Below are 17,715 nucleotides of genomic sequence, written 5' to 3'. Positions count from 1 at the left end.
AAGGGAAGGAAGCACAGAGAGACCAATCAGAAGAAGAACCTGTAGAAAAACTCTGTCACACCCAAACAAAACACAACTTCTCTTTTTTTCTGCAAAGTAAAACTGTTTGTGATTATCTGAGGATCAGAGTGCAGCAGGCTGGATGTGACGATGGGGCTCTCTTTGCTCTGCATGATGGGCTTTTTCTGTAAGTACACGTCTGACATTGTTTGAAAGGCACCATTAATTAAAATGTTTCTGATCTCTGAGAATTAGTGAGTCACTGCTTAGAGCTTGTTTAGCAAACAGGAGAAATTTGGTGATTATTGTTCATCCCTAAATTTACAATAATCAATAATCAGAGTAAAGCCTTTAAAAGGTATAATATCTGATGAGTTTTTATTCATTATTTTAGTGCTCAGTACAGTCATCTGTGGAAACGCTGAAGGTAAGAAACACTGTTTTTACTCCAGTTCATATATGTAGCTGTTATCTCCTACAATGCTCGAAATCAGGGGTGTCAAACCTACGGTCCACGGGCCACATTCGGCCCTCGATACAATTATTTCCGGCCTGCGAGCCACTTATTAATGGACCCTCGGTATGTGGGAGCTGAATCTTCAGCCCTGCTACGAATCTGTGCTTTGGTGGGCGCACCAATCACATGCAAAGACAGGCTGGGATCATACCATTATGTGAAAGAAAGAAGGGGGGCAGAGGTCCTGAAGGCAGCAAGTTTAGTGGTACAGGCCAAACCATTTCAACAGCTACCAAACAGGTAAAACAGCAAATGATTAAAGTGCAGGTAAACAGAAATGTTTCTATTTTTCAGCATCTACTATAGAAATATAGTATAGATATAATAATGATGAGCTACCAGAAGTTTCTTTGTATTTTTACACATTTGTTTCTTACAATTTAAGTCAAAGGGTGGTGCCGACAGGTTTCTCTCTTTCTCACAGCAGCTTTTTCTTCATCACGTAGAAAAACAGTTAAATACTGTAAATCTGTTCCTGTCCTTGTGTCTCTGCTATTGCCTCCCTGTTTGTTTATCACTGTTGTTGTCAAGTCCGTGTGTCTCAGGTGTAGGTCTCAGTGTTTCCTGTTTTACTTTGACAGTGTCCCATCCTGTGTTCAGTTTTGCTTCCTGTATTGTGTCATTATGTTTATTCCCCCCAGCTGTCTTCTCCGTGTGTTTCCTCATCACCATCTTGTATATTTATGGAATCAGCTGTCAGTCGGTTTTATATGGTGTTATTTTTGTGCCACTATTCTGACCCCACGTAAAAAAAAAAAATTGAGCGCACGTAAAAATAATTGTGTTTCATTTTGAGGAGAAATTTATTTTGAGTGAAGAAAAACTTAATTTGAGTGAACAAAATTCATTGCTGCGTGCAAAAAATGTATCTCAGTGTTTGCTGTTATCCACACACACACACAACAGCAGCCCCTCTCGCTCAGTTTTTGCACTTGCGCTCGCTCGCAATGTGTTGCTCGCGCTCTCAACATTTCTGCCCGTGCGCGCTCAACTCTTTCTGTACACCGTTATATTTGTGCCACAAAACCAGCCAATCACAGACTTGGATGCAAAAAAAATCGGATTGGCTGTTCTGTTCTCCAATCAGCTCGAAATGACGAAATGCAATATCCCAGAATCCATTTTGTCCAAAACTTAAACGAGGCAGTGGCGGAGGAACACAGAGTGTTTAAAATGATCATATTAAGAGTGTGCTGCCTTCATACAGACTAATTCTCTTTTCATGGATGTTTATCTGAACAGATTACAGTACAGATTTACAAGAAGATGATGATTTGTGTGAGTAGTGCAGTGTATCTCACTGATATTGGCATGTGTGCTGCTTACCTCAGTGTACGCTTTTGTATTAACTCTTGGAGTTCTCAAAATCCTTGTACAAAGCTACATGGATAAAAATGAAAGGAAATACCAGATACTCCGGCTTCCTCCCACAGTCTAAAGACATGCACTTAGTGGGGTTAAGTGAATTGATTATTTTAAATATGTGGGAGTGTGAATGTTTGTCTGTGTCTCTGTCTTAGCCCTGCAACAGACTGGCGACCTGTCCAGGGTGTACCCTGCCTCTCGCTCTATGATAGCTGGGATAGTCTATAGCCTCCTGCGACCCTGATAAGGATAAGCGGAAGAGAATGGACAAGAGTCTAAAGTGGGATTCAGCGGTGCAGAGCCCTAAAATCAGTTTTTAATGGCTCAGGCTATTTTCTATTGAGAGCTCCAGTAGATTTTCTTAATGTATGAGCTGTGATCAGCTGACTTGCTGCTCTTTACAGATTTATCCACCTGAATTCAGTCAGATGTAAGCAGACGTTTCATGAGTTGTCCTTGTCTCTACACTCACAGTACACTGTTTATACTGACTTTATATTGGACTGTCACTGTGCACCAGTCACACACTGGTCTTTCCTTTAAATCCATCACAGTACAGCAAACTAACCTGTTTATCCTGCACTAATCTGTAGAGGATTTTCATGCAGCCTTAAATAACACAGTGATTCTACCTCAGTTTGTTTTGCAGCATGCTTCACACTATGAAAAACACAATGTCAACATAAATACTCAAGTAAAGTACAGATAGCTTACGTACAGTAACAAACTATTTGTACTTCGTTACTCCCCACCTCTGGAAATAAGTAAATTGTGTGATATTTGACTGTAAAACTGAGGTTGTTTAAATGATATTGTGTGTTTATGCGTCGATGATCAGTGTCACAGTTTAGATTTGTGCACACCTGGTTGTGTTCAGTCACTCTGCTGGTAGAGTCTAAATATCATTAAATCTGTTTGGTAAAAACTAACTTTTTATTGTTGATTTTTAGTCAAATTTTTACCAGGACACAAAAATATAATTAAAATTAACAAGAGCAATAAAACCAGGATCGTTTGTAATGATATATTTTTATTTGAACAGCTCCTCCTGAGCCCACTGTGACCCTCCAACCATCCACGACTCAGATACACAGAGGTGAGAAAGTCACTGTCAGATATAAGATTCAGGGATACAAGTTAAACGCATCTCCTCACTTATTTTATTTGTATTACACAATTCATCCAAAAACAGAACAAAATACTAACAAAAGCAGTGTAAAACAATAATAAATGATTGTCCTCATTTTAGGAGAGACTGGTCTGCTATGTTAGCCTTTCCCAAACTGCTCGTATGTTTACTCATAGCAGCAGTTTTTTCACTTCGTTTATCTTTAAATCTCCAGCTCTGAATCCACCACTGGAGGTTTAACAGCATTGTTAGCAAACAACAGCTAAGTGACAACGAATGGATTATATGTTCATAAATGTATAAAACATTTAAAAAGTATAAAAACAACTTTTATTGTTGATTTTTTTAAGTCAAATTATCAGTCTGCTAATGATATGTTTTATTTGATCAGCTCCTTCTAAGCCCACTGTGACCCTGCAGCCACCCTGGACTCAGATATACAGCGGTGAGACAGTCACTGTCAGATGTGACATTCAGGGAGGTGAAGGAGCTCAGTGGACGTATGAATGGAGACCAGCTGAGGTAAACACACCTCCAACATCCAATGAATACAGAATCAGCAGCGCTGCTGAGTCTGACAGTGGAGAATACAGCTGTCGGGGCAGAAGAAACTCTTCCTGGACAGAGTGGAGTGACATCACCACATTGAAAGTAACAGGCAAGTTGGACATATTTCACACATTTTAATTTACACTGCATAATGTTTCATCAAAAGACACAACAAAATACTTTGTCTTTCAATTATACTGTTTTTTAGATTCATATCATAAGTACTCACAGTGAAACACTTGGAAGGAAAAAAGATTTCCATATGTGGATTTATTGCTGCAGTTCCATCAGTTCTTTTGTTTTTAGCATTTTTACATTAATTTCTCTTCAAGTTTGGCCTAAAAATACAATATAATTGTATCAGAGACTGGTTTGCTATGTAAGCCTTTCTCACAACAGGTTTTACTTGGATTCATTCCACTGATTGATGTTAATGAATACATTTATAAATGAATGAAAAACTAATGGTTTATAGCACTCTGACATGTTTCCTCAGTACGACACGCCCAAACACACACACAAGGGGAGAGCTTTTAGATCCTGTGCTCACTTTTTATCTCTGTTGTTTACACACACACACACACACACACACACACACACACACACACACACACACACACACACACACACACACACACACACACACACACTCTTCCCTCCATTCTGCTCCACTCTGACTCTCAGCCTCAGTCTAAGCCCCAAACCACACCCACCACAGGTGTTCACGAGTGTCAGAATACCTCAGAAGAACCTGTAATGTAGAACAGGTCCATATGTGGATCATTTGTTTACAGTTCAGTTCATGAAAATCACTGAGAGGTACCTTGATCTGCTGCTGATGAAGTTTTTAGTAAACTTTGTTGAGCCCATGTGCTTGATGTTTTAAACTGTTTCCTGTCACATGTTTACATTCCTGATTATTAAAAAAAGTCTAGTGCTAAATCCACTGGTTCAGAAAAGTTTGGACTTGGATTGTAAAATTACATGTGACCCTGGCATGTTGAGTTCTCTTAATGACTGTCTTTGTGAGGCTCAAACTGAATATCAACCAATGTCCGCATATCACAAAAGAAATGCAGTCATGCATTTATGTCTTTTAGTAATAATTAATACAACAAAACTTTTTTATTGCTGATTTTCAACTCATATTGTCTACAGCATGCAAAATTATGATTACAATTAACAAGAGCAATAAAAACTGGGACAACTTTAATAATGATTTTATATTTAAGTTTGTTAATGATATTTTTTTAACAGCTCTTCCTAAGCCCACTGTGACCCTGCAGCCATCCAAGACTCAGATACACAGCGGTGAGACAGTCACTGTCAGATGTGAGATTCAGGGAGATGAAGGAGCTCAGTGGACGTATGAATGGAGACCAGCTAAGGTAAACACACCTCCAACATCCAATGAATACAGAATCAGCAGCGCTGCTGAGTCTGACAGTGGAGGATACAGCTGTCGGGGCAGAAGAAACTCTTCCTGGACAGAGTGGAGTGACATCACCACATTGAGAGTAACAGGTAAGTTGGACACATTTCACTCATTTTAATTCCCAAAACACAACAAAATACTTTAAACAGTACTGCAGTTTTTTTTTTTTTTAGTTTAGTATCCAAAGTCATGTAAAACAGTTTTTCCTTTATAAAAATATTCAGTCGTCATTCAGAGTCAAACATCCGGAAAAGAAAAAAAATGTGTTTGTAACATGAAAAAAATAAATCCAATTGTCATTGTCCCAGCTGCCTTGTGTCTGTGGCTGCAAACGCAGAGTTTTCATCACTGTTTCAAAACTGAATGTGAGCTAATGTCTTTCAGCTAAACTCAGGAGAAACTTTAAATGTTGCCATTGAATCTCCTCAGCTGAACACACGCTGAACACACGCTGAACACACGCTGAACACACGCTGAACACATGCTGAACACACACTGAACACACGCTGAACACACGCTGGACACATGCTGAACACACGCTGAACACATGCTGAACACACGCTGGACACATGCTGAACACACGCTGGACACATGCTGAACACACGCTGGACACATGCTGAACACACGCTGGACACATGCTGAACACATGCTGAACAAATGCTAGACACATGCTGAACACACGCTGAACACACGCTAGACACACGCTGGACACACGCTGGACACACGCTGGACACACGCTGAACACACGCTGGACACATGCTGGACACATGCTGAACACACGCTGAACACACGCTGAACACACGCTGGACACATGCTGGACACATGCTGAACACACGCTGAACACACGCTGGACACATGCTGAAAACACTCTGGACACACGCTGAACACACGCTGAACACACGCTGGACACACGCTGAACACATGCTGAACACACGCTGAACACATGCTGGACACATGCTGAACACATGCTGAACACACGCTGGACACACGCTGGACACACGCTGAACACACGCTGAACACATGCTGAACACACGCTGAACACATGCTGAACACACGCTGAACACATGCTGAACACACGCTGGACACACGCTGAACACACGCTGAACACACGCTGAACACACGCTGAACACACGCTGGACACACGCTGGACACACGCTGGACACACGCTGGACACACGCTGAACACACGCTGAACACACGCTGGACACACGCTGAACACACGCTGAACACACGCTGGACACATGCTGAACACACGCTGAACACACGCTGGACACACGCTGGACACACGCTGAACACATGCTGAACACACGCTGGACACATGCTGAACACACGCTGAACACACGCTGAACACACGCTGAACACATGCTGAACACATGCTGAACACACGCTGGACACATGCTGAACACACGCTGAACACACGCTGAACACACGCTGAACACATGCTGAACACATGCTGGACACATGCTGAACACACGCTGAACACACGCTGCCATCAGCTGCTTCTCTGCTGGAAAATTTCAAGACAATAACAAAAATATTTCTGGATTAATTGCAACATAAGTTATGAATCATTTTAAAACATTTAAAGACAGGAAACCATTTTACATGCTTTGATTTTTCACACCTAAATCACTGAAACAGTCTCATCAAACAATCAGATGAATGACTGCAGATCAACTCAAACACATCACATCGAATCACATCACATGGGATTAAACCTGTCCCACTGTTACACTGGCTCCCAGCATGTTTTCAAACTGATTTCAGGATTTAATTATTTGCTTTTAAGGTGCTTCATGGCCTGGAGTCTGACATGGAGTCAGTCACTTCCTTTTAATTCATTTAAGTAATATTTTCATGAGACAAATTCTCCAGTTTTACTCGACATGTTAATGTTCTTTGAACTGTGTTGCTTTTTTCTACATTTGTCACTTTTGTTTATTTATTCTTCTGCTCCTATAAAGAGTTGTGAAATTTTGAGTTTGAAAAGTCTTGTATAAAGTTGTCATTACTGTCACGTCCTGTCTTTGGGGACTAGTCTGTTCTTCTGTTTCTCTTTCTGACAGCAGGATTACTTGGAGAGATGGAAATAGAAAAATAGAAGAACTTCAGTTTTGTTGTGTCTACTTTAAGATTGTGAGATTAAGGATCGGCCTTGACAGAGTAACTTCTTCAAAAGCCTAACTAATCCTGGGATTTAAAAAAAGTCTCTCCTCATCCTGTTTCTAGATTTAATCTAAAGTGTTTTCTTGTTTATCCGCACTGATTTGTTTACACACCTCAAAGATCGCATCTTTGTGAAAGTAAATCAGACTTAAGACAACTCATTAAAAAAACAGTAACTTTTTGTAAATAATAAATTTATTTATAAAGAATATAAATAAAAGATAACTGTACAAAGTAAATACTTGTACGTTTTACTAAAAATGTTGTCTTACAGTTTGAAAGCTATAAATAGTTTTATTGTGACTTTGTTTTGATGTTGAGTCTTCAAACTGTTTGTCTGTGAATCAGCTGTTTTGCAGTGACTCTACTCTTATGTTATAAACAGCAGAGTTTTTCTGTTTCTCTTCTCCTAACTGGATCATTCTTATGTGAACAGTTCCCACTAAGCCCACTGTGACCCTGCAGCCACCCTGGACTCAGATATACAGCGGTGAGACAGTCACTGTCAGATGTGAGATTCAGGGAGGTGAAGGAGCTCAGTGGACGCATGAATGGAGACAAGGCCAGAAAAACATACCTGAAACATCCAATGAATACAGAATCAGCAGCGCTGCTGAGTCTGACAGTGGAGGATACAGCTGCCGGGGCACAAGGACCTATATGTTAACAGAGTGGAGTGATACCATCACACTGACTGTATCATGTAAGTTGGAGATCTGTTTTATCAACATCAGTAAGAATCTGTTGTTCTTGCAGCTTTGTAGCTGTTTCATTTGTGCTGCTCAGTAAAATATTTTTAAAAGCATCTTTTTATTCACAGTGAAGAGAACAAAACATATCAGAGTAACCTCTCTGCTGTGCAGCTCTAATACATGAAGTGCAGAACAAATGCTGAACCTGCTTCAGCTGCTCCACCACATCCACTAAGAACAACAGTTACATCCAATATTTTCACTTCTGTATTTGTGTTATTTTTATTTTTATTACTCCCTGTTGCACCAACATATGATGCAGTTCCTTCAGTTGTTTTTAGCATGTTGTCTATTGTTGAAATGATCTTAGAGGTTTCAGGTTTTAGTTAAAGAGTCTGGTGACAAACACACACTGGGTCTTTTTCACTTAATGAACTCTGAACTTCAGACGACAATATGGCCTCATTTTGTTTGACGCTGGTCTGTGCTGGTATGTTATTAATTTAGGCTAATGATATTTAATGAGTATAGAAATTACTCATAATCATCTCACAGACAAAACATTATGTGCAGCTACTTTCAGTACCATTGATATTTATTTAGAGTTTTTTCTCTAATTGATCTTTCTGAGTTAGCTTCCGTAATTACTTCCTCCAAACCATCGATGTGTCTTTTAAAACCCATTCTGACACATCTGTGCACATCGACAGGAAATGTCAGTTTCCACAGCAAAAGAATATAAAACACACTTACTAGGTCTCATCTTAGCTATCAGAGGCTTTAACAGCAGATTTAGTAAAGCACACAAGGACATAGCATGCTAAGTACAATCAGATCATATTAACCTGGGTTACTTTCTCATTACAGATGAATTAACTAAGTCATGCTTCAAATTAATGACAGTAAACAAACTATGCATTTATTAATTAATTTTAAATACTCAGAAGTAAATTTTAAAAAGAATTGCTGTGCAGATCAAAACAGTATTTCAGAGTATTTTGTGTCACACACTTTGTTATAGCTTCACTAATAAAGTTTTGTGATATTTGATCATTCACATGTTTCCATCTTTAAATTGTTCTGATTCAGTCATTTTTACTTTTATGTTCTTCTTCTAAACTGAACTGCAGCGAAACCAAAGGCTGAACTGAGAGCTGATAGGACAGCTGTTCCAGTAGGGGGCAGTGTGACCCTGACCTGCTCTGTGTGCCCATCATCATCATCATCACCATCATCATCATCTGGATGGAAATACTACTGGTACAGAGATGGGAAATCTTCTGAACCTGCGAGAAATGAACAAATCAGTGTCTCAGAGGGAGGACTCTACAGCTGCAGAGGAGGAAGAGGAGAACCAGTTTACTACACAGAGGACAGTGAGACAGTTTGGATTGACACAACTGGTGAGTTCAAACTTGAATTTACCACAAAGCACTACATCTGATGGTAATTGTACCTTTTGTCATTCATGTGTTTTTATTGTACTTTCTTGAACATTAACAGTCTCAATCAGACCTGTTGTGACTCTGCATCCAAACTCCTCTGAGATATACAGAGGAGAGACGATCACTGTCAGATGTGAGATCCATGGAGGAGACACTGAGTGGGATTATGAGTGGGAAACAAACAGCATCAGAAAACCTCCAAATCAAAATGAATACAGGATTAGATCTGCTTCATCATTGATCAGTGGAAACTATCGCTGTAAGGGCAGAATGAAAAGTTCACAGCATGAAACAACAGAGTGGAGTGATTCAGTCACACTGACAGTTTCTGACAGTAAGTCATGTTTGCTTTAAGCTGTTTGAACACTTTGTAAAATGTTTTTCTGTTCATATAGACTGAGATTATTATTCTTTGTATAAACTGAGCTCATTGTTCAGAGACTGTACTACATGTTCACTGAGAGAAAATCTTTGTTGAACAGATAAACCCCGTCCTGTCCTCACTGTGTCTCCATCATGGCTGAGTCCTGGAGCCTCAGTAACTCTGAACTGTGAGGTTGAACATCCGTCTGCAGGATGGAGCTTCTACTGGTATAAAGCTGTTCCTGATCTGAAAACATTCAACTATAAATCCTACAGTTATGAGTTGCTACCTGATGGCAATAGGACTGCACAGGACTCCTACATCATTCATGGACAGACACACACAGCAGGATATGTGTGCAGAGCTGGAAGAGGAGACCCAGAGTATCGCACTGATCACAGTCAACCAAAGTTTGTCTGGTCTGCAGGTCAGCTTGTTTCTCTCTAATAAATTATGTCATCACTTTAATTCACCATTATTTTTCTTGCAGCGGCATGCTGACATTGAAATCTGATGTCCAATTACAATTAAATTGCATTAAATGATTTTATTTAAGTTTCCTCATAAGGATTAAATTGAATCTCATCCTTTCTCACTACATTCAAGTAAACTGAGCTTCAGTCTGACACTTCTGTTGTTATTCAAATTCCTCCTTGTTTGTTTCTCACCGAGTTAAACAAGAATGAATCTTGTCTACGGCTCTTTTTAATCTTCATGTTGATGATTAGAAAGTCTGTAAAGCTGGCAGCACTCCTGTGAAGCACATTATGTACACAGATGATCTCGTGGTCTTTAGTCCTCATGTTGTTGTGCTTTTGCTGTGAAAAATGATATCAGACATGATGCCTGTAAAAGTGCTGTCATGATTTGCAGAAGCAAAGAGAACAAACATTTAAGATCTGCTGATGTTAAACTGTCTGATCATGATCTGACTGTTTGTAATAAGGTCTCAAATGTCAGACATCTTATTACATGACTGATGGTGAAGATATTTGCTTGTGCAACAACAAACATGCACGCTGTGGACAAACTGTAGGAAAGCAGGTTTACAGAAACTTCTAATGTAGCTTCTAATGATGCTGTGAGATTATTACTGAGAGACCCAGATGGTTCAGTGAAATCTTTCCAGCTGCAGGAGTCACAACATTTAAATCTGTATTAACAAATCTCATTCATAGATTTATTTGCAGTTATGGTGGGTTTAGCAAGAACTATTTTTTTCTTTGTGATATTTTGAATCCTAACATCTGTGAGCTTTGTCTCTTCACTGCATGTTGTTTCCAGATGTTCATTCAGCAGCGTCTCTCACAGTGAGTCCTGACAGAGTGCAACACTTCACCTCTGACTCTGTCTCACTGACCTGTGAGGGAAACTTCACTGAGTGGAGAGTGAAGAAGTTCTCTGAGGACGGCCGACTCTCTGACTGTAGGAGAATGACTGGATCCACATGTAACTTCAAAACATCAAAGTCACATACTGGAGTGTACTGGTGTGAGTCTGGATCAGGAGAGTTCAGCAGTGCAGTCAACATCACTGTACAGAGTATGTTATTATACATTTACTTCTTGGATCTGAATGATTTAAACGTCACATGAACATTTGTCCCAGCTTTGCTCTATGTGAAGTAATTCTATGTGGCAACACAAACAACAATGATCAATGATCATTTTCAGACAGGCACCAAAGCATCAAAATATTCTTGATTGTTGGTCTCATTTCACTCGATCTTTTTATAATCAAGTTTGTCAAAATTTGCAGACAATATTTTATATATTCTCCCTTTCAGAATAAAGGAATAGGGAAACACGTCGTGTAAAATAAAACAAACATACAAACATTTACAATTTCAACTTTAACCATTAAATAATTTCATAGTTTGACTCCTGGAGGAAGGATGAAGGGAGCATCCCAACTATATTTCCAGTCCTCTTAATCAAATTTTGAATTTGGGATCTGAGTTTGACAGAAAGTTTGCCAAACCATGTAGTGATAATAATAGATAACAGATTCAACAATCTCCATATAGAATAGTAACATGATGCATTTATTTACTCCATGGACCCTCGGCCTTCTAACAAAAATGCAAGTGCTGAATGATCCACATGATGAACCCACTGTAACTGAACATTTCAATCCTTAAATGTTGTCACTTGTTCGCTGATGTGACTGAAACAATTGTGTGTGATTGTGTCACAGATGATGATGATGTTCCTATCCTGGTGAGTCCTGTTCATCCTGTGACTGAGGGAGCTTCTGTTAATCTGAGCTGCAGTTTGAAAACACAAAAAATACTTTCCAATGTGTTTTTCTATCACAATGACAAACTTATTCAAAATGATACCCGAGGGGAGCTGAAGATCTCTGCAGTGTCAAAGTCTGATGAAGGTTTCTACAAGTGCCAGTACTCAGGAAGAGAGTCAGCACAGAGCTGGATGTCAGTTAAAGGTGAGCAGGATCAAAACATTTGATGGATTTTAATGGATTTCATGCTTGAGAAGGAACATTAGATTGTCGGTTTAATGCTTGAAGTCACCTGGATCTATTTTGTCAGAACTTTTATAAAACTATTATGTAATATCTCTATATTGTCAGGTTTAATATCGTTGTGGTTCAGGACTCAAGTGAAAACAGCAGAGGATGTAATAAGTGAAGGTTTTTTTACTCGAACAAAGGATAAATAATTTAACACAACAGATTGTGAGCTTTGACTCAGTCAACAAGAACAAAACATAAATGAACCCAAAATTAATGAGCGAGTCCTACAAAAACATCTTAACTGAGGTGAGAGAGACAGGCCAGAGGAGCGGACATAACAGTGTGAGGGCGGCAGATCTGTGGGAGAGGAGAGAGCAGTTAGGGCAGGAAATCTGAGGGAATGTGACAAGACAGAGAGTGTTCATAAAGTGGCTGCAACAATGCCTTACTTGGAGTCCAGACTAGCTGGGTTTAGTGGATGAAGGCAGAGGTCTGTGGAAACTGCTGAACGATGGGCAGGCAGGCAAGTGAGGAAGAGGCTCCGAGGAGGGCAGCAGTGGTGGTGAATAAGGAGGTAATGATCCAAGGCGGCAGGCGTCTGACTGGAGGTGAATGATGGCATGAAAACGAATCTTGAAGCAGGAAGAAACTGAAACAAGGGGAAAATCTGTTAGCATACAAATCTTATTTTCCTAGAAAGGATCCCAGCAGACCTGCCTGGTTACCTCACTGACGAGCTGCAGTCATGTTAACTATCCATTAACATTTGGCTACAGCCACCGAGGTCTTCAAGGTCAACTTTATGACTAAATAAAAATACTTATAACACAGAAACTATGATTCTTACAAAGGTGTTGTGTCTTGTCAACATATAGAAAATACTGTATAAAGATTTAAAATATCATGTTACGTTTGACCTCTGACGTCACTACATTTCACATGTGCCCTTGTTGTCATGTTGAAAAAATCTGCCTTTGGACTTATTTTACTGAACTACAAACTTCTCACAGTACAAATAAAATAAATGCACAGAAAATACAATATTGTTTCCTTAAAAGTAAATACTGTCAACAGAGTGAGCTGCCTTAGCAGAGATTTGTGCTCTCAGAGTTCTTCTTTTACACTTTATTAATAATTAATTATTATTTGTTGTTGCAGTAACTGTGTCAGGAGCTGACAGCTCTTCACCTCCTGTGTGGTTGATGGTTGGACTGGTTTGTGGAGTCTCTCTCATTATTATTCTCCTGCTCTTGTTGTATCGCTGCAGACAGTCCAAGTGTAAGAGCCTCTTCTTTTCATGCTGTATTAGAGAGTTTATTTACTACATACACTTTAATTATTCACACATATACATGTATTCTGATCTCATGACACAAAATATCAGTGGAACAATTTATACATGACAAACATGTGTAATAACATTTGTCTCTTTCACAGATTCCTGCTTCACCAGGTTGGTAAAATACTTTTTATTATTATTTTAAACAAACATCAGTTACTTTTGAGTTTATTGTGTTTATTTCCTGTTTTAGGTCGATCCAGTCTGAGAGTCACAGTCCGGGCTCCTCCACAAATCATGGAGTCAACCTGAATGAAACTCATGAGTACCACTCTCTTCATCCTGGTCAGTATTTAAACCATTTAAATAATATTATCATTATTAATATTGACTTTTCATTCAGTCTTCATTAACTCAAACAGTTTCAAACAGGTTCAGTTTGTGTTCAGCAGTTTTTCAAAGGATCTTTATCAAAATCCAGTTAGACAAAAATCCAAACAGCCAAATGCCACATGAACATAAAATCAGAAACAAACAGGAGTTTACAACCCGAGTTTATCTTTACTGAAAGAATCCACAGAGATGTTGTTTCAACACGTTCTAACTCCCTAAGCGTATTATTTTACGCTAGGTGACAAATCATCAACATTTTATGCTTTTGGGTACCCAACACGTTCCTAAATGACAACATTGGAAAAATAAGAAAGCATGAGAACCGTTTGGACGCAATCTACACATGTTTGTTCATTTTCTTAAAATTGCTTTGGAAAACACTATTTCACTTTATTAAAGTGCTGGTTAATGTTAGGGATAAGGTTAGGTTTAGGGCTGGAATACATGGCTGGAACGTCTATTACCGCGGGACCGTCATTGCACAGGAATTCATCCATAACCCGGCGCCTACCATAAGAACGTGGATATGGCAAGCCATCGCGATATTTGGCCAGGGTGGCTTGCCATACATGAAAGGTCACCGTTCACAATCCTCAGGAACGCTGCGTGACAAAACATCGGTATGCTACGCCCCGGGAGTGAGAACAGCTGTTGTTTAATATCATAACAACACAAACAATAACAACATTATGGGTTAATGGTTTGAAAATATCTCATAGTTCTGGTTTTGACTTAAAGAGGAATATTTAATCTCTTTTAGGTTTTTATTAAAATGATTAATGTGACCCTGGCTCGTCTTTTTTTTAGGTACCAATAACCTCTCTGAATATGTTATGCACGTGGAAGACAACAGAAATGGTGCAGTATATGTGCAGAAAAGCACAGAGCAGTCAGAGATGAAACTTGCTTTTGATTTAATGAAACTAATTCCATATGACATGTTTACAATCCTGTAACTAAAATATGAACATTTCAGGATCAGGTCAACATCAAGATGTCACATACTCTCTTATTGACCTTAAAAACCTTCAAAAGAACAGTAAGTAAATAAAACACATGCAGTTTAAAAAATATAAATATAAATGTAATGTAAAAATACAATAAATAAAAAAATTAACTGTTAATTTTTTTCATATGTTGAATACTCTGATCATCTTCACAGGGAAGCATCATGAACCAGAGCAGAGTGCTGTTTACTCTGAGGTGAAGACGGGAGCTGCAGGTACAGACACAACAGTCTCACTCAGTGTTTGTACTGAAATGTGTCATTTCATTATGTTGCAGCTAATTATAGGTCAACATGGAGTTTAATTATTCACTTATCAAGCTTACCTACTACACACTACCACTATACATCAGCAGAGTTAATCTGCAGTCATTTAGGTTTATGGTGGGTTAGTCATTAAGTCAGGTGTATTTGTTTAGCATGATACTGTGTTGTTGTGTTGTCATCATTTTGCTGCAGATGAGTAACATCAGCAACATTGGAAGAAAGAACTGTGGAGTTCACGGTCAAAAGTTTCAGTTGCTCAATCGCTGTGGACTTATGAACTGAAATTATCTTTTTTTTTATGTCAACACTATATCTGAAATCAGCAATAGCACTGAGTAGATTAGTTACATTTGGATAAAATTCAGGTGATTGAATTACATGATTATTACTAGTTGATTAAGATTTTTGTTTTGCTAATTTCCTTAAATAAACTATCCTTTGTTCAAAAGTCTAAATTGTTAACTTTTTGTGTAACAGTAAAGGAAACCTTGTGAAGTATCACATCTCATACATAGTTCTTACATGTTGCTCTTAGCACTTAAAGTAGTCTGTTCTGTACTTGGCAGCTAAAGTAATAATCTAGTGAAACTACAAAGAGCGAGAATCATTAAGGGGAGCGTAGCATTAATGCTGTTAATGGCTGTGGCTGACAAATCTGCAGTTTAAATCCACCTCTACGTCCAACAGCTCTGTGTCATATATCTGCTGATCAAATGTATCCTGAGCTCTGACTTCTCTTTTAGAGGACAGTCTGATGTATGCTGAGGTCAAACGCCCCAAAAAAGGAAAAGCCAAGAAGAAAGCAGGTAAACAAAGTCTGCTATCACCTCCAGTGAATGTTGTTCAACATGTTTATCTGGTCTTAAAATCTTCTTTCCACTCACAGGAAAATCAAGTCCTGCAGCTGATGCAGCAGTTTATTCTGAAGTCACGTTAGGAAGCTTTCCTGGTAATTATGCTTCTGTGCAGGATGAGTTATTCTTCAAGTTATTAAATGTCTAACATCCTGAAACTTGGACATTTGTGTTCTTTGTGTGTTTGTCTTACAGGTCAGTGAGGAGAGCTGCAGCAGCAAAAAGGAGCATTTTATGAATCCACTGTTGCTCCTCTGCTGCTCAAATATCAGACGCGCTCACTTTTTAGTGTTTATGAAGATGATATTGAATAATAATATGATATAGACTTGTTACTTTCGCTTAGCATAACACACACAAGGGTGTGTCCTGTTTCAGATCCAGGCTCTTTATATTCAGCTGATATTTTCTTTATATTCACTGTTGAACTTTTGTATAAAACTTTGAATGTATCCTGTTCCAACAGCAGTGAGAAAAAAGTTTGAAGCCTGTGATTTTTGTAGCTGATAGCAACGACTTAAAGTCAGCAGAGTTTCTTAGGAAGTGCTGGTGTGGACACCAACAAATACTTTTACTATTTGAGTTTAAAAATCTACATCATGTAAAAAGGAATTATCAACCCATGTTCTTCCACTTATTAATTCAGAATCACAGGAGCCTCTCCCAGCTGTAACACACTGGGACAGTTCACCATTGTGTCACATGACTAACTCACAGAGACACACAAACATTCAGGCTCACACCTACGACCACTCTAGAATCACAAGTTAACCTAACATGCAGGTCTCTGGACTGTGGGATGGAGCTGGAGTACCTGGAAAGGGGACATGCAGACACGTGGAAAACCCATTCAATTATTATATTTTGCAGTTTTCCTTTTACTGTTTGCATGAAATTTTATTAAAGCAATTTAACAGGAGTAAAACAAAAGCAGATTCAAAAATAACCATCACAAAATAATCATCAAATCACATCAGTTATATATATCCAATATAATAGTCCAATTCTTTCTGAAAATTATAATCCACATGGTACAGATGAGCAGAGAGCGGCAAATAACACAGATCCAATTTGTAAGTCCACAGTTCTCTTGCCAACTTTTATCACATATTCAGCCATGATTTTAGTACAGTACACGTCTATAGAAAAAGATAACAACACAACACAAGAAACAAGCTGTTGTTTTTGAAAAGGACAGGAAATATAAACATTCAGTCAAAACCACAGGAGCTGTTTGAGGTTGGTGTAAGAAGGAAGGACACAGACAGGCCAATCAGAACATGCGTTGTAAAAAGGGATTTTTATATCTATATTAAACAGTGCTTCTCTTTCTTCTGCATTTTGTATTTCTGTGAAGTAAAGTTATTTGATTGTGGTAGAATGACAAGGGCATGCTACATGGATGTAAACATGGCATCAAACTGAGATAACCGACCCAAATAAACCGTCATGTATGTTGTAGAGAGGACGACCAAAAACACAGAAGGAAGACTGGCACAAAACTAAGGAGAGGCAGCGACTACATATACACAGAAGGATGATTAGAGGAGTGGAGACAACTCAAGAAAATGAGACAGGGCTGAAGCCAATCGCCAATTGATGAGACAAAGGAGGTAACATTTAAGGCAACACACAAAGAACACAAACTTCCAAAGTAAAGCAGGAAATGTGAAAACTAAACAGGGAAAATGCAGACACATGGAGGACCTACATAGGAATGAGTTGATACAAGAGGATAAAAGACTGAGGGTAGAATTAAAGTCCAAACATAACAGAGTTA

The 17,715-nt window shown here is 38.8% G+C and overlaps 1 protein-coding gene and 1 long non-coding RNA gene across 2 annotated transcripts in view; both read left to right on the top strand.

Annotated features, from left to right (window-relative positions):
- LOC120722587 lies at positions 1 to 3,417 on the top strand. The gene is made up of 4 exons (XR_005693548.1): positions 1 to 187; positions 395 to 427; positions 2,925 to 2,978; positions 3,403 to 3,417. It is a non-coding gene; the product is annotated as an uncharacterized LOC120722587 (long non-coding RNA).
- A 1,507-nt stretch (positions 3,418 to 4,924) lies between these two features.
- Positions 4,925 to 17,715, top strand: part of LOC120721911 (immunoglobulin superfamily member 1-like) — a 35,050-nt gene continuing 22,259 nt past the window's right edge. Inside the window, exons 1-4 of the mRNA XM_040012588.1 lie at positions 4,925 to 5,084; positions 7,597 to 7,863; positions 8,983 to 9,255; positions 9,356 to 9,631. Of these exons, the coding sequence (XP_039868522.1) occupies positions 7,821 to 7,863; positions 8,983 to 9,255; positions 9,356 to 9,631 (592 nt within the window). The 5' untranslated portion in view covers positions 4,925 to 5,084; positions 7,597 to 7,820. The remainder of the gene's footprint in view (positions 5,085 to 7,596; positions 7,864 to 8,982; positions 9,256 to 9,355; positions 9,632 to 17,715) is intronic.

This window comes from Simochromis diagramma, unplaced genomic scaffold (assembly GCF_900408965.1).
Source record: "Simochromis diagramma unplaced genomic scaffold, fSimDia1.1 OVJJ01000082.1, whole genome shotgun sequence".
Lineage (NCBI taxonomy): Eukaryota > Metazoa > Chordata > Actinopteri > Cichliformes > Cichlidae > Simochromis > Simochromis diagramma.
The sequence above is the reverse complement of the archived record's forward strand: the minus strand, read 5'-3'. Positions and strand labels throughout refer to the sequence as shown.